The sequence below is a fragment of the Panthera leo genome, chromosome D4, assembly GCF_018350215.1.
Source record: "Panthera leo isolate Ple1 chromosome D4, P.leo_Ple1_pat1.1, whole genome shotgun sequence".
Taxonomy (NCBI): Eukaryota; Metazoa; Chordata; class Mammalia; order Carnivora; family Felidae; genus Panthera; species Panthera leo.
In genome coordinates, this window is record NC_056691.1 from 79,828,238 (window position 1) to 79,853,425 (window position 25,188).

Sequence of the window (25,188 nt, forward strand, 5' to 3'; positions counted from 1 at the left end):
CACAGTGAGGAGACGGCTGGTGAGCCCCCAGCTGTGGGCAAATGCTCTCGGTGCTGACCGTGCTCACCCTCTCCTCCTAGGGGCGGTCGGGGTTGGCATCAGGGTCGGGGTGTGCCCACAGGGCTGGCCCCTGTGGCTGGCAGCGGAGGGACCCATTGCCTCTTGAGGCCTCCCATGAGGATGTGACCTCATCGGGGCAGAAGACACAGACTTCAGCCAAAGGGAAGCTTGAAGAGGAAGGAAAATAACATGAAACCAAAGACCCGACTCCTAATTCCAGCTGCCTCCTCCACTTCCCCGTTCCCACTTGACCTTGCACAAGGCACCTGGCTTCTTTGGTCTCGGCTTCCCAATCTTTAAGACGGGGTGACATGGTGCCCGCCTCACGGGGGAGCTGTGGGGACCCAAGAAACAGTGGCTTTGCCTCCACCTTGCCTTCCCTCCCCTGGAATCACCTGAGAGAGGAGAGGTGAGGTGACAAGTGAGGTGACAGGGCACTAATCTCAGGGCTTTGCTGGAAAACACATGGGTGAATGTTTTATCTTAATTTTTAATTTTTTTTTTTTTTTTTAATTTTGAAAGAGAGCGAGAGAGAGAGCTCCAGGCTCTGAGCTGTCAGCACAGAGCCCGACGCGGGGCTCGAACCCATGAACCGTGAGATCATGACCTAAGCTGAAGTCCAACGCTTAACTGACTGAGCCACCCAGGCGCCCGTTGAATGTTTTAAATCATTGTCTCGTCCTGCTGTTAACAGCCCAAAGGATCACCTGCGGGCGATCTGAGAACCTCCCCCCCCCCCCCCCCCCCCCCACTTCCTGGTGCTGCTTTCAGACAGCTGGGACTGCCTTGCTGCCTTGGGTGCTACAGCCTTCCCCTCCCTTCCCCTCCATGCTTCTGCCTCGCACACCCTCCCTCCCTGAAGCCAAGACTGCCTCCCACCTTGGTGTCTCCCCCCTCCCCCACACTCCTATCCTCTGCGTCTCAAAATACTTTAAGGCTGAGTTTCAATGTCACTTCTTCCATGAAGCCCTCCCTTCCTGCTTCACCCAATGGACCTGGGATCCTGTGCCTTCTCTGAGCTACTCTTCCACATCAGTTTCAAAGATCTACTCATGTACCTGTTCCCCCCACTGAACTCAGAGTTTCTCGAGGGTAGGGCGCACATCTTAACCCCTCCCCCCTAGTGTCTGGCGAGGGGAGGACAGGAGGGGCTCAGTGAGGCTTTGCTGAAACAGTGGCTGCCGCTCACGCTGTAAGAAGCGAGGATGTGTCTCTTCCCATCAGAAACGTGTGAGCAAAGGCAAGAACAGCAGTTGTCTTTAGAAGCAGCTTGTCCTCAATCCCGTCAGCTCAGCACCCAGGGTGGGGGGACGAAGATGTCATTCGCCAGGACACAGGTGCTGAGGCAGGAGTCCCCAGAACTTGCTGGGCCAGACCTCTACGTGTTGCTTCCACTTGTCCAGGGGAAGCAGGGAAGTCTCCACTACTGACCAGCTGTCCGCCGCGGGGGCAAGAGAAGGAAGCCTGGCATGTTCACGCACAGCAAGGTGCTGTCGAACATACAAAGCACTCGTGCTTCCTTGCTGTATTTGGGCCTCGTGAAACCCCGTGCGCGGGGCAGGGCCAGCGAGGGTGCTGCCCCCCATTTTCAAATAAAGAGGCTCAGGCGCTGTGGGGTACCTGGTTTGGGCCCAGGTTGGATATGCACTTCATGGAAACCTCAACAGAAATGTACAAAAATTTCTTTCTTTGGTTTTATACATATTGAAAAGGACAGCCTCTGCTCAGTGGCTCAGAGGCCCTGATCAGTCAACTGAGAGAAGTGAATACCTTGCTTAATTAGGTGACACGAGATGCAGGAAAGTGCGAAGGTGGTGGGGCCTCCAAGGGAAGGAGAGCAGAGAGTCTGTGCCCCCCTCCTTCTCCACATTTCTTCCGGCTGATCCTGGGAGCTTTCACCTGGAGGAGGTGCAGGGGAGTCCTGCTGGCGGGCACGGGGCTCAGGACTACGCGGGCCCCTGCACAGTGGGGAACGGAGATGCCAGACCCGGCATGGCAGGTGCTGTGCGGGCCAGCCCAGCCCACCTGGTGGTACTGAAGGAGAGTCAGAAGCCTGGTGGGCATGAGGTTCCTGAATGTTTCCAGAACCCCTTCAAGTCCTAGGTCTCTTCTGGGCCAGAGGCCCAAAACTGGAGACTTTCTGGGCTGGAAGGAACTTGAACGTCTTTAAATCCAAGCCCCAACTTGATGCCTTCCCGCCCTGGGCAGAGATCTTCCTGTCTGAGAATTTCTTTGCTCAGGCGCTCCTCCCTATGCTCACCATCCATGCCAAAGGCCTGGTCCGTAGTCCCTCCCTCCCTTGGTCACAGTCGCCTCAACCTGCAGGGTTGTGTGCTCGGTGCAGAGGGCAACGAACGACCCGGCTGCCGTCTCCTGGACCCTTTGCCCCTGTGGTCCCAGCCCAAGGCCCTGCCACCTAAGCTGATGGCCAGCCACGGTCAGTCTAGCAGGCCCGCTGAGATCCTGCCAGCCCGGCCCAACATTGTGCCCTGGGATCTTGGGCGCCAAGGGCAGGACCTCAGTCATCTTACTAAACCCCCAGTGGTGCTCGCTCGGGAGTCAGGTGTGGTTCGCACAGTCCCTACCCGCCCTAAGCGCTTGTCTCCACGATGCACTTGAGGAACATGGTGTCATCCTTCACGTAGGCATGCCTGGGTGACTGCAGCCTGCTGAGGGGGAAGAAGAGTGGGCAGCCACTGGCCACGTTGGTCTCACTCTGCGGCCGCTGGAAGGATGCCGAGCTCAGGTCGGGCCGGAAGGCGTCGATGGCGTGCTCGCGGTTGTTCTGGTCGAGAAGCATGAAGGTGACCTGTGCGGCAGGGGGCAGGTGGGAGGTCAGGCCCTGGGCGGCAGCACCGAGGGACACCTATACAGCCCCTCTGCCCCTGAGCTCAGGCAGACTGGTAGCCAAAGCAGCAATGTGGGGACCACACCTGGCATGCGGCAAGACCCGGTTAATGGAAGCATCTGGTTTCTGAGCAGTCTTCAAGGGTTGCCCCATGAGTAGGGATCAGAAGGGAGGGAATTCAGAGCTGTGGTCAACTTTGGTCGGGTGCTAAAGGCGGGACCAAGCACCGACGAGGAGGCCAGACTCCATGGCCTCCAGCGCCCCTTCCTGCTGGGAACTGTTTGATCCATCAACTACGGCTGGAATCTTCTGGGGCAAGGCTGGGGGCAAGAACACACAGGCCTTCTGCAGAGGGGCTGTTAGTCAATGCCCTGAAATGTGAATGGAGTTTCTGGGATGCACAGATACGCGGCCCCTCAGAAGCCAATGATCTACGTGTGACACACACCCCTTTCTCCGGCATGTCACTGAAACACCCGATGCCTACCATAGTGGTTCTCGAATTGGGCAGCACTTTATTTTAAAATGTGGATTTATTTATTTGGCGGGGGGGGGGGGGGGGGGGGGGGGAGCGGGGGAGGGGTGCAGAGAGAATCCCAAGCAGGCTCCTTGATGTTAGTGTGGAGCCCGATGCGGGGCTGGAACTCACCAACTGGGAGATCATGACCTGACCCAACACCAAGAGTCGGACGCTTAACCGATGGAGCCACCCGGGTGCCTCTGGCTGCACTTTAGGCAGCCCTGGGAAAGCTTTAAAAACCCTGATGCTCAGGCCTCACCATTTACAGCAGTGAGACTAGCCGTTGGTATTTTAAAACTCTCCCTGACAGGCATGGGAACCACGACCTGCCGACTGACTCATACCCAGACCACTGTGGCGTCCCCACCCCTGCCCCACCTGTCTTCCGTCCGTCTCCCTCCACCCTCCACCCTCCACCCTCCACCCTCGCTGAGGTCTGTATGCTCGACCCCACCCCTTCCTTACCCTGCCCCCTTGCCACTGCTGTTTGCCTGCAGGGAGTGCCCAGCCTTCCCCCACCTCCCTGCTCCTATCCTCCTTCTAAATACTTTTAATAGGCTTTATTTTTTAGAGCAGTTTGTGGTGCAGCGCCAAAGCGAATGGAAGATGTAGAGATCTCTCCATACCCTCTGCTCCTCCCCAGCCTCCCCTCCCCCCCCAGCACCCACCCCAGGGTGGTCCATTTGCTGACGCACCTAAACTGACACATCATAATCACCCAAAGTCCCCAGCTGACCTCCGGGTTCATCCCTGGTGCTGTGCGTTCATCCTCTGGGTTTGGACAGATGTACAATGACATGTACCCGGAATTATAGTACACAGAATAGTTTCACTGCCCTAAAAATATCTGTGTTCTGCCTCTTCATCGCCCCCTCCCCCCGCCCCCAACCCCTGGCAACTACTGATATTTTCACTGTCTCCATAGTTTTGCCTTTTCCAGAATGTCATATGGCTGGAACCACACAGTCTGTAGAGACCGTTTCAGACTGGTTTCTTTCACTCAGTGATTTGCATTTAAGGGCCCTCTCTGTCTTTCGATGGCCTGGTGGCTCATGTCTTTTTAGCACGGATAATATTATCCACTCACCTACGGAAGGACGTCTTGGCTACTCCCAAGTTTTGGCAATTATGAACGAAGCTGCTAGGGCCATCTGTGTGCAGGCTTTTGAAAACAAAAGCTTTCAACTCGTTTGGGCAAATACCAAGGAGTGTGGTTTCTGGATCATATGGTAAGAGTATGTTTAATTTTGTAAGAAACTGCCGAACTACCTTCCAAAGTGGCGGTGCCCCATTTTGCAATCCTGCCAGCAACGAACGAGGGTTCTGGCTGTTCCAAGTCCCTGCCAGCATTTGGTGTTGTCAGTGTTTTGGATCGCAGCCATTCTAAGAGGTGCGCAGCGGTTAACTGCCTCCTTCCCTTTTCTCTGAAAATGCTGCCAGTTCAGTCTAGCCCCCCAGCACCTCCACCAGGAAGTTCTCCTTATTCACCCCAGCATGTGAATTTCATTTCTGTGTGCCATCCTGGGGAGCTGGCCCAGGCATTTTAGTCCCTGGACTCATGATAGCCATGGATACCAGACGTGAACTCCGGCTCTTCTCTTATAAAAGGTGAAATTGAAATGCAGGGAGGACCAGGGCACAGGCTTCCCCACCCCGCCCGGTCACCCCCACCCACCCCCAGCCCGTACCTTGTTCCGAAAAGGCCAGGGCAACAGAGCATCATACTCCCCTCTCATGACCACAATGAAGAGAGACAGGTGGGTCCTCTTCCCCGTCCCGTCCCCGTTCAGGTAGAGCCGCAGACACAGCTTGTAGCCGTACTTGGCAGTGTAGAAAGCTGAAATGTGGAAGCCAGAGTCAGCACAGGGGTAGCTGGAGGGCATTGCACCTGCAGGCGAGGAATCTGGGACCTGTGCTAGGCGTGCCCAAGGTCAGTGGCTTACGACTAAGCCGACTAAGCCGTCTGGGGCTGGAACCCAGCACTCTTCTCCATTCCAGGGCATCAAGGAGAACCAGGCTCTTGGAGATCATCTAGCTCAGTGGCTGTTAACCCGGCGTCAGACCACAGATTGCCGGGCCTGGACTTTGATGCACTCGTGCCAGGCGAGGACTGAGAATGTGCATCTCTGAAGGGGCATGGTGATGCTGTTGGCTCCCGGACCACACTTTTGATTTAACTAACCTGCATTTTGCAATGGGGAAACCAAGCCCAGCAAGGGCAAGTGGGCTGGCCCTGGTCTCACAGTGTGCCTGGGGCAGAGCCAGGCCTAGGGCCCCACAACACTGACCTCTTTCTGCTGCCCTAGGCCAAGTGGTGGGGGTCCCCTGGAAGCTGGGGGAGACTGGGGTAGCTCACAGTTCTGCCTGCCACCTCGGCGAAGGCCCCTGAGGGATGAATCATCATCCCCCGGTGATTACGCAGAGGGGACCGTGGGCTCTCTCTGTGGGTGGCCGAAGGGGCCATCCAAGCGTGGGTGCCAGTGGCTGTCACCACGAGGGCCCCTCTGGGAGGGGCTGATGGAAGATGGTGGGGCGGGGGCAGGCAGAAAGAGGTGGAGGAGGGACAGACTGACAGGCTGACTCATCTGTCCCCTTACATTTTGGTAAAACAGGAAGCCAGAGACACTGCTTGCTTTTTCCCCCCCTTTGGAAAGAAGTGAGGAAAAAAGGCCTACGTGGAGGAGGTGAGGCCACCCCATGAAGGGGGCTGCCCCTGAGGAAAGGGGCCCGGCTTTGGGAGCCAGCCCTGCTCTGTGCTGTGGAGCAAAGGCCAATGCCTCTCTTCCTCCCAGCCCTGTTGGTCGCGGGTGCAGAGGAGCTGAGGAACAGGGAAGGTATGAAGCTGGGGCAAACGTGAGAGGCTGTTAAGATTGTAATTTGCAGAGGGGCACCGTGGTGGCTTGGTCAGTTAAGTGTCTGACTCCGGCTCAGGTCATGGTCTGGCGGTTCGTGAGTTCCAGCCCCGTGTCAGGCTCTATGCTGACAGCTCAGAGCCTGGAGCCTGCTTTGGATTCTGCGTCTCCCTCTCTCTCCGCCCCTCCCCTGCTGGCGCTCTGTCTCTTTGTCTCTCTCACAAATAAACATTAAAAACTTAAAAAAAAAAAAACCCCATAATAAGATTGTAACTTGCAGAAATCCTCCTAACGATCCACCCCCTTACTTAGAGGCATGTGTGTTAGGAGTCGGGAAAAGCACATAGGTCGGAGAACTTTGTGCACAAATATACACACTGTTACAGAAACGGACACCGGTTAATTCAGAGAAAAGTCTACTGAGTAACCAGCCAGGCCCAGGGGCCCCAGAAATGAATGCGAAGTGGCCAGGTTTACAAAGCACTCACTCACACGCTACCCTCAAGCTACGAAGGCACGTTTTACTGAACTCTCCACTGGCCTGACTTCAGGCCACTGGCTCTCTGACGGCAGGGGCCTGCGGGATGCCCCTGTGGAAAGCATCCTCTGCACCCCTCTCATTTCCTCGAGCTCTGGTTCCAGCACTCTCTCGTAGCCCATAGCCACATAAGTAGACAACAATCTTATTCCTATTTGCAGAATGTGACTGATCTCAGGGAGGCAGAAGGCGTGCCCGGTTCAAACAGCCTGAGCTCCATGTGGCTGGGCGGGGAGCCTGCCTCCTCCACGGTCCCAGTGTGGCCTCAGCGGTCACAGCATGGCAGTCACAGAGTTGGGCTGCTGTCCCTGCTTGTTTCCTGGGTCCAGGAGAGCCTGCCTCCCTCTGCTGGTCTGTGCCCCGGGGGGAGCCGGTACCTGGAGAGAAGAGGCTGACGGTCCGGCCACAGGCCGACTCGTGGCAGCGCCTGGTGACATTGGTGATCTTCCATAGGAAGGTGCCGTCGAAGGAGGCCTCCTCCATGAGGCGGAGGCTCTGCTCCAGCTTGCCCAGGGCCTGGTCTTTCTGGGCCAGGGTCTGCTGCAACTCCACCACCTGTGGGGAAGCCCATTCAGCCAGGGACACCAGAATGCAGCTTGGGGATGGAGAGAGGATGATAGGATAGAGAGACAGATCTGTTGGAAGTATGCCTTCCTGACCATGCCTCCCTCAAGTATCTGTTTCTGTTCATGCTGTCCCTCCTGGCTGGAATCCCCCTGCCTTTCTTCTCCACCGGCCACCTCTATTTATCCATCAGGAATCTGGCACACACAGCCCTTCTTCTGGGAAGCCTCCAACTACTGCCCTCGCTCAGCTGGTCTCTCTCTCTTGTCTGTGTTCTACAGAGCCCTTACAGCAGTTTTTTTATCTTTTATTTTTTTTTTAACGTTTATTTATTTTTGAGACAGAGAGAGACAGAGCATGAATGGGGGAGGGGCAGAGAGAGAGGGAGACACAGAATCGGAAGCAGGCTCCAGGCTCTGAGCCATCAGCCCAGAGCCCGACGCGGGGCTCGAACTCACGGACCGTGAGATCGTGACCTGGGCTGAAGTCGGACGCTTAACCGACTGAGCCACCCAGGCGCCCCCCTTACAGCAGGTTTATAAGATGCATCTTTCTGCCCTTCCTACTAGATAGATGATTTCTCCTAACGAAGGCTGGGCCCATGCTCATTTTTCTCTGTGTCCAGGCCTTGCAAAGTTCCTGGCATGTAAGAGTAGAGCCAGGAAGGCTGTTGATGGACTGAAGCCATGGTTGCTGCCCTCAGAGAGAGCCCTCCTTCTAACTGGGGCAAGAGTTACATGAAGAGAGGCTTTACTCGGTCACTTGAACCCAGTGCCTTGCTTTTCTGGTGGGTTCCCCCGTTGACATTTGAAAAAAATACAGATTTATTCTTGGGTATGCTCAGGTAGGGAAGGTAGGAATGGAAGTGAGTATGCTTTAAGGAAATTGAATCCCTGATTTTACTGATGGGAAAGCTAAAATCTTGAGAGGGGAAGCGACTTACTCAGACCTACCCAGCAAGTTAATGGTGGAGCTGAAACGAAAATCCAGGCCTAACTCAACTTGAGACAATGATATAGTATTGCTGGACCATCACCCCTCCACCCCCCCCCAAAAAAAACCCCCAAAAACCAAAACCCAGCAACAAAAAACAACATTAGCATGGTGACTGGTTGTATCAAGAAAAGTATAAGCTCTGGAACAAAGGAGGGCATAGTCTTGCTCAACCAAGAACTATCAGACAGGTGAATTATCTGGAGTTGGTCTGGGACCACCCTCCGAGTGTGGGGAATTCTCTAGAGACTGAGACAGAGCATATGAGGACAGCATGAAGCAATGTGCTTTGATGAAGGTGTGAACACACCAGGAATGTTTAGCTTCAAGAAGGAAACACTATATCTGAAGGGCTTCTATGGGGACTAGAAGGCAGAATTGTTTTGTGGGCCCTGAACAATGCAGGGGAGACACAGAGAGGCTGATTTTAGTTTAGTATAAGGAAGAACTTTCTCATAGTGAACAATGCAGGGGAGACACAGAGAGGCTGATTTTAGTTTAGCATAAGGAAGAACTTTCTCATAGTGAACAATGTCTACCAGTGGAATGAGATGCTTGGGAAGGGACTATCCTATCAAGGAAGAAGTTCAGGCAAAGGAAATGAAGCATGCTGGATGGAGGAGTTTGCCCTGGACTACAACTTGAGACTCGGTGCTCTTCCTGAGCACGGGAGAGATATTTCTGATGGGCAGGGGTGATTGCTCTGCGGGCGGAGAATGCTTAGAAGGAAGGCGGCTGGTCCGCTGCTCTGGAGACAAGATGGGGCAAAGGGGACCCCCGAGCCAGCCTTGAAGGTAAGCTTGCCTCCCATGCTCACCCTTTGCTCCAAGCTCAGGATGTGCTCACGGTCGAGCTGGCTCTGGTGGATGGAGGCTGCTAAAGCCAGGTGGGAAGCCTCCACCTCCTTGTTGAGGACAGCGACGATGTTCTCAAACACACGCAACTTCTCCTCTAGCTCAGCCAGGAGCTTCTCTTTCATTAAGTGCTGCAGGGCCAGCTCATCCTGGCTCTCAGAGCAGGGTGCCCGGTAGCAGTCAACTTCCAGGTCCCCAGCCACCTCCACGGCCGCCTGTAGCTGCAGGTCTGACAGATTCTGCTCCAGGGCCAGGGGCCCAGAGCCCAGGCCAGAGCCCAGCTGGGCCTTCCACTGTTTCACGAACGCCAACAGCAGGTTTAGGTGGGTGGTCTGGGAGGTGACCTCATGCTCCTGCATGAGCTTTGGGCTCCCCTGTCGAGACAGCGGGGCTGGTCAGTGAAAACAGAGAAGGCTGAGGAGAACCAGGGACCGGGGGAGACACCTGCCACCCAACGGCTGCCAAGGAAAGTCAGATCCATTCACCCAGCACAAGGGTGTGTGTAGCAAGAGGGATTTGGATGAGGATCCTGGCATCAGACACGCCCAGGCTGAGCCATGTGCACCCCAGCCTCTAGAGCAACAATTCTGCCCTGCCTTGAGTGCATTGATAATTCAGGACCACGGAGAGAGGCCCGGGTGGGGGGGTGGGGGAGGGGGTGTATTTTAGCGATGCTACGGGGCCCAGGTGAGACATTAAGAAGAACTTTCCTGAGTACGGGGATGATTCACTAGTGGGATTTGTTGCTCGGGGAAGTCATTAATGTAAGGGACATCCAGAGGAGTAGCTTGATGTTGTGGGAAAATCTGGGAGGGGCTGAAGTGGGCAGGTCTCCTTTCTCACACCTGGATGCTTACCTTGTAGGAGCAGCCAACACCAGCAAAGGGGCACCCAACTTCAGCCTCAGCCACCTCGGGGTGATCCTGGAAACAATAACCAGGTCATTAGGTGTCATGTGTGTCCCAGTGGCACCACTGCGGCTCCCTGCAAAGCACTGGGATCTGCCAGGGCATGAGCTGGGCTGGCTCACATGACTTTGCACAGGCTGTTCCTTCTGCCTGGATGACTCTTTGCCCTCCTTTGAGCATCAGCCCTTGCAGGACTGTCCTTCGCAACAGGGTCAAGGCCTCTGTCATGATCCTGGGCAGTGCTGCTACTTCTTGCACTGGGGCATGTTCCATCCAGCCCTACAGTTGTCATTCGCTCTTTGGTCGGCCCCACGGGTCTGGGGGTCTGTCACAGCTGTGCTCCCAGCATTGTCCCAGGGGAGACACTCGGAGCATGCTGGGCTGCATGACTGAGCACCTCCCTCCTCCTGAAGCCCAGGGGGCCTCTGCTCCCAAATGCACCCCTCCTTGGCAATCCATCCTTGACTGACTGAGGCATGTCTGCTCTGCACTGCTGTCCCTTACAGATAATGTGTGCCCTGAGGGGAGGGACGCAGACAGGATGCGACAACAACTTGACAACACTGTTAACCAACTTATGCACCTGAGGAGTTTACAAAATGCTTTCATGATCATGATTCTGATCAGGGCCCCTAACAACACTGTCAAGAAGGCAGAATAGTTTTTTTGGTTCCCGTTTTACTGATGAAGAAACTGAGGCTCATAGAGGGGAAAGAGTCTGCCCAGGAAGGAACAGCTATGGAGCAGCAGAGCCACAGAGCTCTTTCCACACAATATCACCATCTCTTATCAAGAATAAACCCATGGGAGGGGGTGCCTGGGTGGCTCAGTCAGTTAAGCATCTGACTTCAGCTCAGGTCATGATCTCACGGTTTGTGAGTTTGAGCCCCGCATCGGGCTTCGTGCTGACAGCTCAGAGCCTGGAGCCTGCTTGGGATTCTGGGTCTCCCTCTCACTCTGCCCCTCCCCTGCTTGTGCTCTCTCTGTCTCTCTCTGTCTCTCTCTCTCTCTCTGCCTTTCTCTCTCTCTCAATAATAAATAAACATTAAAAAAAATAACAAACTCATGGGAGATTGGCAGAAAAAATTTTCCAAAACATATTATCTATAAAGGGCTTGTATCCAGAATATATAAAGAGCTCTCACAATTCAATAAACGACAAGCAACCTAACAAAATGGGCAAAATAATGAATAGATACATTGGAAAAGGAACTAACTAACCTATGGAAATATGCTCAACATCACTCATCATCCCAGAAATGCGAAGTATAACGAAATACTACAGTGAACTACCACGATCTACTCACTAGATGGCCAACATTAAAAAAGAGCGACAATATCACTTTCTGGTGAGGATGTGGAGGAACTTGGGAGTGAAAAATGATACACCCAACTTTGGAAAAATTGATGCAAGTATATCATACAGTCAAATGATACTTAAAAAGCAACTTTCTTATAAAGCACGCTTATAAAGTTATTGCACAACCCACACATTGCATTCCTAGGAATTTACCCAAGGGAACCTGAAACACACATCCCTGTGTGTGTGAATGTTCAGAGTAGCTTTCTCCATTATGGCCCCAAACTGGAAGCAATCCAAGCATCCATCAAGGGGTGAATGGATACACAAAGTGTGCTGTGTCCACACGCTGGAACATTCCCTAGCCATCAGATGAACTGAACTGCCGATACGTGCAATGACACAGAAGAACCCCCAGAGCATTACGGTAAGTGAAAGAAGTCAAACACTACAAGAAAAGACTACATACTATGATTCCATTCTTAGGAGATTCTAGAAAAAAATAAACGCTGGCGACAGAAAGTGGGTTCAGTGGCTGCCTGGGGCCGCAGCTGGGGAGACTGACTAGCCGGGGGGCACGAGGAAGCTTTTTCAGGCGTGGAAACATTCACCACCTTTGCTGTAATGGTCACACGATGTATACATTGCTTGGCATTCGTCAAACTCGAGCGAAATTCACTTGAGTGAGTTTTATTGCGTATAAGTAATACCTTGATTTTTCCAAGAGCTTGTTTGTTTTTAAAAAAGAATAATGTTATGCGGCAAAATGAAGGGAGATACGGAGAAAAGTGGGGGGAAAGGAGAGGTCTTTTAGGCTAAGCAAATACAAGGCCACACTAGTTATTATTCTTTAGAAGTAAAATAAACAAGAGCTGTGGGTTTACTGAGTATACTTGGTGTGGGGCACAGAACACAGCTCAGCAAAGGGCCGCCCTCCCCTTCACCGCCTGCCCCGGGGCTTCAAGCACAACTTGTTCCCGGCAAGGAATGGAACACAGATGTTTCACCGGGGCAGGGGCAGAGGGCAGCTTTGGCAGAGACCCAGCCTGTGGCGACAGGGCCTCTCCCAGCAGGTAGTTTTCAACACTTGGCAACAATGGAAAGCCTGAGGCTAGAAGCGGACCCGGTTCCTGAGTGAAGGGACGGACCAGGGGTAAGCTCTCGCCCCCTAAGTCTGAAGTGAGTCACAGAAGGGATTATGAAGCAAAAGTGACAAAACTAAGGGTGGAATTTCAGACATCACCCGCAGGTGAAGGAGCACGTGTTCTTTTGGCCGCTGCACCTTGCTGGTGTGGTCTGTGCGGGCAAAGCGCGCTGCGGCACGGAAAGCACCTTCTGGATGTATCAGGATGTGTGGATGGGCGTGGCCTGTGATCGGCCTCCCGTGGCTGACAGGGGACGGGCAGGTGGACTCGGGAGGCCTTCCGAGGCCTAGGTGGCCAGCCAGGCTGCCCACAGGCCCGCCACAGTCCGCCTCTTGCTCCTTGGACTGCCGCACGGGTTAGCAGGCTCTGGGGTCAGCCCGTGGGGGTGCAAAGCCCATCTCAGTCACCTCACACACTGGCTGCTCAGCCCTGGGAGAGTCGTTAACCGCCCCCTGCCCCAGTTTCCTCATCCGCAAAACGGGGATAATCATAGTACGCTCCCCAACCGCCTCATGGAGTTGTGAGGATTACATGAGCCGATGCTTACAAGCGGTGGTATGAGTTACTTGTTGCTGCTGTGACAAAATACCACACGCGCAACGGCTTAAAACAACACAAATTTATTCTCTTGACAGTTCTGGAGATCGGAAGCCTTAACCTCAAGGTATCGGCAGGACTGAGTTCCTTTCCGGAAGCTCTAGGAGGAGAACCCGTTCCCTTGCTTCTTCCAGCCACAGCCTGCGTCCCTCAGCTCATGGTCTCTTCCTCCACCTTCAAAGTCCGCAGCACAACAGCTGCCAAACTCTCTGACTCTTCCGCCCTCCTCTTATGAGGACCCTTGTGATGACCCTGGAGCCACCTAGACAATCCAGGGTAGTCTCTCCATTTCAATTCAATCTTTAATCTAATCACATCTGCAAAGTCCCTTTTGCCGCTGTTATGGGCGGACTTGTGTTCCCCCCACCCCCCTCCCCCCGCCCTCCCCTGACCCCGCCAATTCATCTGTTGAAGTCCTAACCTCCAGAACATGACTGTGTTTGGAGACAGGGTCTCTACAGAGGTCAACATGAGGGCATTAGGAAGGCCCCTAATCCAACAGGACTGCCGTCCTTATAACAAGAGAAAGTTTGGGCACCAAGGGCGGGCGATTTGAAGATACTGGAAGAAAACAACATCGACAAAGCCAGGGAGAGAGGCCTCAGGTGAAACCCACCCCGTTTTCAGCTTCTTGCCTCCAGAACCATGAGAAAATAAATTTCTATTGTTTCTGCCAACGTGGTCTGTGGTGTTTCGTCACCGCAGGCTGAGCAGACCAATCCAGCCATGTAAGATGACGCAGTCCCAGATTCCGGGAGTTAGGATGCCGACATCTGTGGATACCATTCTGCCCATCAGAGTGTTCGATAAATGTTAGCCACGATTAGTAGCAGTGGTATTATATTATTTGTATTTTTATTCCTATGGATTAAGCATTGCCCTTAGGACGTTTTTTTCTTTCTCCCGTTGCTGTCACATACGTGCTTCTCACTTACTTATCACCTCTCGAACTCTTAATAACTAATCCCGTAAAGCCCTATTTTGCCGTTCGATTTCCTTGGGGAGGCAAGGAACATCCTCGGCGTATTCGTCTTGAAACTGCACCAAAGCACTCTTGCGTGTTATCTCGTGGGATCCCTGCAGTGATCTCTGGAGGCAGGCAGGGTGCCAGCAGCTTCCTCTTCATACAGATGGGGAAACTGAGTCATGGCGCGTCTGAGGTCACACCAGGCTGGGTCTGGGTCTCCTGTCCCGTAGTTCCGGGACCTTGCAAGGGTTTGCTGCCTTCTGGGCACCTGTGTGAGCGCCCGCCCCATCGGATCTCACGGCACCATGAGGAGGAGGTTGGGGCTTTGAGGTTCTGCTTGTCGTCCAAGTGGGGAATCTGAAGCTCAGGGACGACCAGTGATTTGCAGGGGGTGATGCAAGTCCAGGGCAAAGACGAGGTATAAGCCAGGGGCCTGGAGTCCATGACCAGGGTCCCTCCTCTCACCAAAGGGTGGCCTCACCTGAAAGGCTGGGGACTGAGGGGCAGGAGAGGGAATCAGGCTGGGGTTGCAGAGGAAGAACGGGGCATCTGTCCCGGGCCAAGCCTGGTATATGTCTGGTGCCATGAGCGGCCCCTGTGTGAGTGGCCTCACCGCCTGCAAACTGCTAAAAATAAAATTCGCAGTGGAATTTTCTCTGAAGAGGAAACAGAAACAGAAAACAAAACCCCAGCCCTGAGGGAACACTTGTCCTTCTGTCTGTATCCGAGAAGTCTGGGGGCATGTGGTGTTCCCAGCCACCCTGCTTACCCAGGCCCTTTGTGATGGGGTCATCCAGAGGCGCCCCCCCTCCCACTTGGGGGCCTGTGGGCTTCCGAGAATGTGAGAGCATTAAGAGAGTGCCAGAGCAGAAGAAGGGCCTCTGTGAAGCCACTGCACAGAACACAGGGCCTGCGGTGGGCCAGGCACCGACCACACTGTTGCATCAGACCCAGAGGCTGGCTCAGGTCTTGCTCTGGTGTCAGCTGAGAGATAGGCACTTTATGGCGACAGGGCGGGCCGGGTCAGTGTTTGTCTACCTGCCAGTTCCTGCCCTCCTCTGTACCCGAGCCAGTTTCCTCTTTGGGACCTTCTGCTCAGCTCACCACTTCCTCCAGGAAGCCCTCCCTGAGTCTCCTAGTAGAAAGCAGTCTTGCCTATTCCTGTTTTTCCACAGCACTTGGTGGATTCCAGTACTTTGGGCCGACTGTGTTATTTAAACCTGCATAAAACACTTGGGGTGATCCCTCAAGAGAAGACGCCATCGGCCTAGGTTTGCCTTCCCCCCTTGTCGTATGACTTTGGCTCAGGCACACCTTCTCACTGAGCCTCAATATATTACCTAAAATCTAGGTAAAATAGGAATATTACCATCACCCATGACATAGGATGTCATGGGGTCGACAAGGTTACAGATGTAACTATCAAGTTCAGAAGTGTAAGGGTGCAGGGGTTCATTTCCAGGCATCACACATCAAGGGACACCGAGAAATGGGAGAAACAGTTATCTCAAACGCACAGAGACTGGGGACAGACTCCAGAGGGACACGGTCAGTGTCTTCTCACAGATGCAGGCCTGCTTTGGGGGACAGAAGCCTATGACTGACTTGCCTTTCGTGGCCGTAAGGGAAACAGACTTCGGCTCAGTCCAAAGAGGAACCAAGAGGTAGAAGTGATTGTTTCAGGAGGTAACGAGCCCGTGGCTTACTGTCAGCCACCGGCATCAGATGCCAGCTTGCTTTTGGCCTTCCTGAGCCGTCTCCAAGGGAAGAGAGTGAGAGACGCCCCCGTATTCACAGTGTCGCAGGCAGGCAGAATTGAACGTGATTTTCCAGCCACTGCGTTGCCCCCTATTTCACGGTCACTTCTATAGGAACGTCATTCCAGGCAAGAATGCAGCCTCTAACTAGGCCAACGGTGATCCTTTAATATCTGTGTCTTACGTTAGCTAATCAGCCCGTGGCTGTGAGCATTTCTGGGACAGATGTTACTCTAATGAAGTCAGAAGACAAGGACACGCCGATAAGCAGATGGCATGGAAAGTGTTCACAAGGCCGGGCACCTCTGGGCTGGACTCGGCCGGACTCGGGCCACCCCGCACCCCATCTCCCAGGTTTCCCCAGATGCACAAACTTCAGGATGACCACATATGCAAAGTGTTGACTCCTAATCAGCTGCTTTGGTCAAAAGTCCCCCAAAGTTCCCATCAGGGGCGGGAGGGGTCAGAGGAACCTCTGGTCTTTCCAGTCGTGGCTTTGTGCAGGTGTGAGACTTCTGGCTCATGCTGGCCCCCAGCTTTCCACTGGGGGTGCAGTGCCGACCTCCTCAGGCGGGGAAGCGGGGGTGGGGATGGGGTCTGCCGTTGCCTGCGCCCAAGAGGCAAAGGCCTCCCACGCAGGCAGCACCCGCTCCCACCTGGAAGCCTGTCACGGTTCCTATCATTCCACCATTAGAGTCATTTCATTGGATTTAAGGCGGCAAGTTTCAAACTGTGCCCTGCAGGATGCCAGGATCCCCTAAAGTTCCTCGGGAGCTGGGACAGAAGGAAAGGGGACAACTAAAGGTTACGGGGTGTCAGGCTCCCCCTCAGTCAGATTCACAAAGATGAGAAATTAAAAGCCCTGGAGAGATCTAAACTCTCTCTTACTTATATTATCCGAGATTTTACAAGGCGTGTGTATTAATTTTGTTAAGAGGCAAACATAAACCAAATTGGAAACGATCTTCCTGGAGCACTCAAGCAGGCAGGGGCCTCAGAAGGCATGTAGCATACGGCCTCCTCTTTGCGGGTGGAGTTGGGGGGGTGCCCGCAGAGCCAGGGGTCTGCTGGGGTCTCAGGGTTAGCTCACTAACACGTCCCAACGGGGAGGCCTGCCTCAGTGTATCCAATTAGCTCTTACACCATGTTGCAACGTGTACAGTTCTAGAAAAATGCATCAGGTCCTCACTCTTATTTCCTTGAGGGCCTGCAGGGGAGGGGCTGCTGAGGAAAGGATGGGGGGGGGCCTCAAAACCAGCTCTGGTCGGGGGCAGGAAATTCCTCCAACTCTCTGCAGGAAGGGGGCCAGGATGGAGAAGGGAGAGGAAGGTGTGGAGACTTGTCGGCCTCTGGCTTCCACAGGAGGGAAGGAGAGACGCCCACACAGGTACTCTGGACATCACAGGTCCTGGAAAGGCTTGGCAGAAGCCAAGTTCGCTTCTTCGTTTTACAGATGGAGAAGCAGGCACGGGCATTATCTTGGCCGTGCACGGAGTCTACAACATCCCTGGTGACCAGGCTCCTGACCGCTGGGCTGTGGTTTCAGGACAAGGAGGGAACTTGGGCTGAAAGAAGCCAGGTATCTCGCAGACAGGGAGGGCGGTCGAATGGTGAGACCCTGGTCACTAGGGCGTTTCACGCCGAGACTCCCCAGTGGGTGTTGGGGCCCTACGTGTAAGACCAGGGGTGTGGATTTAGAGCTATGGTTCTTACAGCTTGGGACCAATACAAGTTTTGTTTTGTTTTTTTTAAGCCAGAAGATTAACATAAAGACTGCCACTTTTTTTAAAATTTTACCAAGTAAACACTTTATCAAAAATCCCGCCATCTACTATCACTGTCATTTCATTTGTACAAAGACACGTACAGGGAGGGCATAATCCCAGGGTAAAGGTTGATTCTATAAGTGGAAAAGATTCTAGTTTTATATAAAACAACAACAAAAAAAAACCCCACAAACTCACTACAATTTCCTTATTCTTATCACTTTGTCATATACCGGGGGGACTGGACCAGATCCGGTCAGCATGCGAGAATCTGCCCTGGAGACATGCCTGGTGAGGGTTCTTCCAGCTTGGTAGGGACAGAGTTCTAAACTGCAGTGCCTGAGAATGTGTCTTTGGCCCCTCACACGTCCAAAGCTATTTCTTGTTCCTAGAAGCACAGCGGAACTTGAGACAGAAGCTGAGAATGCCTCTCCCTGTCCCTGGATACAGGGGCAGAAAGAAGTGTCTCGATCGAGAGGTGATGCACCTGTCCATAAAGGGCCAGATGGCAAATATTTAGCGCTTTGAAGCCTCCGTGGCAACTACTCACTTCTACTGTTGTAGGGCAAAAGCAGCCACGCACAATACGTAAATAAATGAGCAGGTAGTGGCTGCAAACCAATAAAACTTTATTTATGGACACAGAAGTTTGAATTTCATAAAATTTTCACGTGTCCCAAGATGCCATTCCTTTGGCTTCTTAAAACCATTTGGAATATAAAAGCCATTCTTAGCTTGTGGGACACACAAAAAACAAACAAACAAACAAACAAACAAACAAAAACAGGGGGCAAGGTAGATGTGGCCCATGGGCTGTAGCTTGCAGACCTCTGGTCTAGACTGGTGTTCTCGCCCTGAATCTGTCACAGATCGGCGAGGTATCTTTGGGTAAGTCCCTTTGCCACTGTGAATGTCAGTCCCCCCACTGCTTACAAACTGATGCAGTCCAGACTCCAGACAAGGGGGCAGGTATCTTCCAGAGACTTTGTGGGCAGCTGCCCAATGGCTTCTACCTCGACAAAAGGGAAAAAAAAAAGGACAAATACTCTTTCCAGGCCGTGCCACGTACCTTCTCCTGAGACAGAAGGCTTCTTGGGCTTACAGACTGGGGGTCGTCCCCTCTGCATTTTGGACACATCCGATCCTCGCCATTCCTGGGGACACATGAACAAAGCCTGCTGAGTGAAGCATTCGTGGCTTCTCGGCACCAACCTCCATCCTTGTCGCTGCAAACGCCCAGGCCGTGCCCGGTTTCGCAGCTGATTTCAGGTGCAGGTAGGTCCGCAGCCCCAGACCCACCATTCCCAAACTTCAAAAGTACTGGGCACCCGGTACCTTCCCATGGTTCGCAGTGAGCTCAGTTAGCTGCTACACCTGCCCTGGGGTGACTGGAGGCTATCATCACCCTTATCTACCCCACGTAGTGTGAGCCCTTCTGTTTCACGGCAGAAATATTAACATGCCCCCGTCCCCGCTGGAAGAATAAAGTAGTAATGCACTGACTTCCTTTTCTAAAATCTGAAAAAGTCCCGAATTCCAAAATATACCTGAGCCCAGGGGTTCCGGTAGGGATTTGTGGATGTGTGGTTATATTTGCTCTTCCCGGCTTCCTCTATTAGGCTTTGGGTCTCTTACTTTCAGTAATTCTGGATGAGCACAGTCAGAATAAGAAGGGGCCTCAGAGAACAACCAGCCTGGGTTTCCTAACCAGGAGTGGGTGTCAGACTCTGAGCGCAATGACACTTGGATCTGTGTGCTTTGAGAAAGCTCCCGAGGGGTTCTGAGCCACAGTGAGAGCCACCCGTCAGGCCCAGCTTACACGGGAGGAAAACGAGGCCTCGGGGACGTATGGGTTGGCCAGGTGCAGACCGATTCAGGAGCTGGGCAGAAGAGACCCGTTGCAAAAAGCCTGAGATGAACCCCCCCAAAATCAGCCTGATGGTAAAAGCAGTCAAGCTTTGCTCCCCGCCCTCCTCCCGCCCCCATTCCCCGCCTGGCTTTTCCACAGCCACATCCTCCCCGCTCCTCACAGCCTCCCCAGGCAAAGCCCCAAGCAAAGGTCACGTTGGCGCAAGGCAGTTTGGGAGCACGTTGGCCAGGAAGCTGACCGGGGACAGGCTGCCCTAATCTCTCCATTAGGCCTCATTGTCCCCATCTGTAAAACAGGATAATAACGGTATCCACCTTTCCTGCCTTCTTGGAAGAGCCAAGGAAACAGTGCTTAGCACACAGCAGGCGCATAATAGTTGCCTCGGATGGGATGTGGATGATCATATTGTCACACCTGAATTATTTATATTGTAACTACACATATACACGTTTTTACATATTATATACAGCATGTATGATGTATATTATATGTACTTGATACATATGTAAAATGTATATTCTATGTAAATACATGTATCTGTATTTATATGCGGATATACACAATCTAATATATTATACAAAAATAGATAAATATAGATGTGTATAAACATAGACATCTGCTTCCCCTTTAAAAGCACTGCCAGCACACAGTATAAGGAGGTAGGTGGTATCGTGGAAAGAGATGTATTTTATGACACTTTGTCATTTGCTACGGGAGCTTATGCTCATCCTGACAAGAACTCGCTCGCGCGTTGTTGGTTGGGCCTCGTACCAATCCCGGGAGGCAGAAAAGAGCTTTGCAGGCATTTTACAGACGGAGAGGCTGAGGCTTCGAGATGTTAGGCACTTTGCACAGGCCACACAGGCAGAAAGTAGCCCCGCTGGCTGCAGAGCCCGCCCCCCCCCCGCCCCCCCCCCCGCCCTCCCCCCGCCCCCTGCCCCGGGTGGCCTTCTGCAGGGGTGAGTACAGCTTTCAGTGCCTGCTTCTCTCTCCACCACCAGTCAGAAGGGCCAGTGGCATGGACTGCATGGAAATGGTGTGGAAACTGAGGCCCGGCCAGGTGGTCACCTGCCTAAAGCCATCGGTTCCTCTCACCCTCTCCTCCTGTCAGGGGTCCCTCCCTGCCCACCCACCCTTTGCTCCTCCGACCCCTCACCTCACGTTCTCAGAGAGACAGGCAGCACAGCAGAGGGCCCTGGGCTCTGGTGGGTCCGGGCAGGCGGTGGGGGGCCACCCAAAGGGAAACTCGTTCTCATCAGGGGCTGGGCGGGGGCTGCTGGCTGAGCCAGAGGCCATCCCGGGGTCCCAGGCTGGCCTGGGGGGCCCGTCTACGCTCCTCTGGGGCGGGGACCGGGCCTGTAAAGTCTGTGCTGAGAGAAGAGGTGAGTTCTCTCTGGTGAGCAGGAGTCTGACAACTTTATCTTTTTGCTGGCTTGTGTGGTTCAACGTCACGGCTGAGTCACAGCAGGGATGGGGCAGGAATTACCCTTTGTGGTGCAAAAAATCCCTGGATGGTGACTGAAGGCTTTAGGAGTGTCCAGTCATTCTTTAAAGTGAGAGAGAAAAGAAAACAAGTCAGAGAGAAAAAAGAACCGTGCCGCGGATTTTCAGGAACTGCAGTGAAAAGTTCCCCTCTCTGAGCACCTTGGGCTGCTTCCTGCTGGCTTCCTCCTCCTCCTCCTCCTCCTGGGGACTTCAGTGGTGCGGTCACAGCCGGTGTTCCCTGGCACCCTGACGCAGCCTAGAATTCTCGGTGAGGGTGCTCACTGCCCCAGTGGAAATCCCCAGGGTTCTGAGGCTGGTTCAAAAATGCAAGCTCCAGGTGCTTTAGCTGTGCGCTGGCCAGAGTGTCTCAGGTAACAGTCACTTCCTCACAGTGGGTCTTCTTAACCTCATCTGTAAAAAAAAAAGGAGTCGTAACAGGTTGTCTCCAAGGCCCCTCTGGGCTCTGAGATTCTGGAAGCCGGTGGCCAAGCCACCGGAGGCAGCTGAGAGGCTTCTGATGCCCCGGCCCTGCCCGTGGCATTCCTCGTCAGTCACGGTGATGACACAGGGCTCTCCCCTCCTTTGAAATTAGGCCTCGGGACCATGATCTGGGCCCTCCCCCCGCAATGCCCCACTCAGGAAGTCATAGGTGGCCACATACTTGGGTCAGGCGCTACCACGTCCTGGCTCTGAGGAGAACAAAGCTCGAAATAAATACTAGGTCGCAGGGAGTTGGGCTCAGCGGCCAAGTGGGACGGAGACCCATGGCTGTGTAGGAACTATGGTCGCTGGTATGTCTTCTGCATCCTGGGCAACATTTTCCTTCCTATTCCATAGAGCAACCTGCTGAGAATCCACTGGCCGCATATAGGCACAGAGGAACGAGATGCCTGGTCCAAAGTCAAAGCCCCCAGTAGTGGAGCATCAGCAACAGGTCTGTGGGACTCTAAGGTCCGTGTTCTTTTACCCAAGCGCGAGGGACAAAAAACAAGGCAACTTGGTGGCGCTTACAGAGCTGGGATGGAGGGCAGGGATCCCAGCCTGTTTTCTCACCTAGTTCCACATCTTCCTATCCTGCTGGATTTTGCAAACTTTCATAGTGATTTCAAATCATGGGCTTTGAGGTCTGACAGATGGGAGTTGGGATCCTGGGTCTTCCATTTACTAGCTTTGGGTCCTGGGACATGGCCTTTAACTCCTCTGAAAGTCTGTGCATCTGTGAAATGGGGATAATAGTTTCCACCTTCCCCGTCTGGTGTGATGGCGGAATGAAGTGAAGGGTGGGAACCTGGCGTGGTGCATGGCCCAAGGGGACTGCTTGGAAGGCTTTGGCATGGTGTTCCACTCAGGGCCACTATGCTCCCAGCTCTTCAAGATCAGGGAACAGAATTAAGATGGTAAATTTTGCTTATATAGCGTTTTCACACCCATCAACTTTACTTGAGCCTCGTAAGTGGGCAAGGCAGGTCAGATGTCCTCTGACCCCAGAAAAATTCAACTGCCCCTCTTCGCTGGAACCACATTGGGGCTCCTGGCAAAGAGGGCATGGTACCCTACCACGGCAGTGTAAACTGGGACCTCCCTCTTCACCAGGGCCAGCCATGGCCTGGCCCTCTCAGCAAACGACCTTGAGGCCTACTTCAGAGAAAGGGAAAGGCAGTCCCTTAACCACATACCCCAAACCTGCAAACTTCCCTGCATCCCCGCCAATTCTCTCTTTCCCTTCCTTCGGCATAGACAGGCACTTACCTCCCATCCAAGTTCTGGGTCCCTCTCTCCTAGTCCCCTTTCTCTCCTCTCGGTCTTCCAATGCCTCCTTTTCTACCAGCTCTTCCATATGAGCATCAAAATATGCCCAAGTTGTTCCAATAATAAAAGTGGAAAATGATCGGTACGGCATTTTAGGGCCACGTTAAGTACTTTTAACTGTCTCAGCTAATCTTCACGTGATCCTTAACAGGCAGGCATTGTCCATCATCATCATCATCATCCCCATTTTACAGATCAGAAACTGAGGCACAAACTGGTTAAGGTTAAGTGACTTGTCCAAGATCTCGCAGATAGTGTGCGGGGACCCTGACCCCAGAGCCTGTGCTTTAACCACAATGGTCTGCTTTAAACTGCTCTTCACCCTTATCCCAAAGTCCTCCCCTGCGTCGACACTCTCTCCTCACTCTATCAGAACTTCTGGAAAAGACTGGCTGCATGGAGAATTCCTCACTCGAATCTCCGGGAACCATCTCCCCAAGATTCTCAGCGTTGGAGTCACCAAATGCCCGGGGCCTGTCCCGGCTATCCAACCTGCCCTCTGGCCAGCACCTCACACCATTGGTGGCTTCTCCTTTCAAATTCCCTTCCTCCCTTTGGCTTTCGCACCCTCTCCGTGTACCTCCCACCCCCCACTTCTCCGGACACTCCTTATCTTCTCCTTGACCCCTTTCTCTTCTGCTCTGAACCTCCACTGGCCCCATCTCCGTGGCTCCACCGCGGGATCTGCACGGTTGGAGTCTCTCCGCGCCGCATACACCCCTTCCTCCCAGCCGTCCACTTGCCCTTTCCGGCGCCCTTGACCAGACCCCTGGGTCTCCGTGGGCTGGCCCCAGGATGGGGTTGGGCGCTCGGCTTTTCGATCCCATAGCGTCCCCCACAGCCCCCTGCTCCATGAGGCCGATGCCGGATTGCCTGTCTGTGCCCCCCAGCCTCAGTCGTGCATCCCTCCCGCCCCCGGGCAGGTGACTGTCGCCTCGCCACCGCCACATCAGGTGCGTGCCCAGTGCCGAGAGCAGAGCGGCGCCCGCCACTCCTCGAGGAGGGGGCGAACCCCCGGGGCTGCCCCCGCTGCCCGCAGGAAGGGCTGGGGTAGGAGTCCGGGGGCGGGCTCCGCAGCCGCGGCGTCCAGGTCACGGGCCGCGCCGGGAGGCCTGCGCCTGGGGAGTCCCCCGCGCGAGCGAGCGGGAGCCGGGGCGGCCCGGGCCCGGGAGCGCGGGGGCGGGGGCCGCCGGCAGCCCCGGGGCGGGGTGGCCTGGGGTGGGGGCGGGGTGCAGTGCAACCAACCTCGGCGCCGCCGCCGCCGCCGTCGCCGTCGCCTCCCCGCGGCCCAGCGGGAGCTTCCGGTGGGGCGCCGGGGACGTGGCCCGGGAGGCGGAAGCCGGGAAGGCCCGGGGCAGGTCCCCGCGGCCCCCGCCGACGCCCCCGGCCGCCCCGGGGGCCGGGCGCCTCCCCGATGGGGAAACTGAGGCTCGGGGTTGGGGTCTGCAGCGTGGGCGCCGGCACGCGGCCACGGCCCTTCTCCCCTGGCACAAATGCGGGACTCAGAAAAGCATTCGCGGAGGAAACGAATGCGCACCTGGGACTCGCCCCCCTGCCCGCCCCCTCTCCGGCTTGCCTGAAATCCCGCGTGGGGACGGGACCAGCAGCAGCAACACCCCCAAGCTTGGCTCTCCTGGGTTCGCGCGGGGAGCCGGGCCCAGGGCTCGCGCGGCTGCGGGCTGCCCGGCGCGCCGCGGTCCCGGTTGGCGCGCAGCGGTCCGCAGAGATGCTGCAGAGCGGTTCCGAAGGCACGCGACCAAACTGGATGTTTTAAGGCACCGTGTCTGGTTTCACCTACATACGCACGCACACCAGGCCACTTACCCGCCGTGCGTTTGGGTGCACCAGTCAAAATCGTTACGGAACTTAGTGGAATTTTTAAGAGATACGAACGGCCTTCGGTTTTATGAATTTGACGAAGGCTCCTTCTTCATCACGCCTCTGATAGCTGCAGGGCTGTTAGCTGAGGGAGGAGTGAGGCTGCCCACTTGGTTGGTTTGCTTCGGTTTTAGTTACTGGGAGAGGCATCTAGTAAGTTCTCTTTATGTGTCAGGGTCTCTCTTTTTTTGGTCTGATACTTAACTGTGTTTTTATTTTAAAAGAAATTTAATGTTTGTTTGCTTATTTATTTATTTATTTCGGGGGGGGGGAGAATGAGCGGGGGAGGGGCAGAGAGAGAGAGAGAGAGAGAGAGAGAGAATCCTAAGCAGGCACCCACCCTCAGCCTGGAGCTGGAGGCGGCCCGATCTCCCCAAGCCTGGGATGGTGACCCGAGCTGAAATCAGCCTGATGCTTAAGCACCTGTGTCCACCCAGGTGCCCCCCACCCCCACCCCACCCCCCACGCCCCGGGTTT

The 25,188-nt window shown here is 54.4% G+C and overlaps 1 protein-coding gene across 5 annotated transcripts; it reads right to left on the reverse strand.

Annotated features, from left to right (window-relative positions):
• Nucleotides 1-800: 800 nt before the first annotated feature.
• Nucleotides 801-24,199, reverse strand: TRAF1 (TNF receptor associated factor 1). Of its 5 annotated transcripts, none has more exons than XM_042913044.1 (9): nt 24,079-24,199; nt 21,184-21,435; nt 20,696-21,085; nt 18,739-18,823; nt 10,087-10,152; nt 9,193-9,603; nt 7,196-7,373; nt 5,117-5,265; nt 801-2,869 (listed from the first exon to the last, which is right to left on the reverse strand). In XM_042913044.1, exons 3-9 carry the CDS (start codon nt 20,833-20,835, stop codon nt 2,651-2,653), a joined length of 1,248 nt encoding a protein of 415 aa, XP_042768978.1. In that variant the 5' UTR covers nt 20,836-21,085; nt 21,184-21,435; nt 24,079-24,199; the 3' UTR covers nt 801-2,650. The 5 variants fall into 5 exon arrangements, with proteins under 5 accessions (XP_042768978.1, XP_042768980.1, XP_042768981.1 ...); XM_042913046.1 differs by lacking the exon at nt 24,079-24,199 and adding an exon at nt 22,774-23,950; XM_042913047.1 differs by lacking the exon at nt 24,079-24,199 and having other exon boundaries at nt 21,026-21,085; nt 21,184-21,630.
• Between the last annotated feature and the right edge of the window lie 989 nt (nt 24,200-25,188).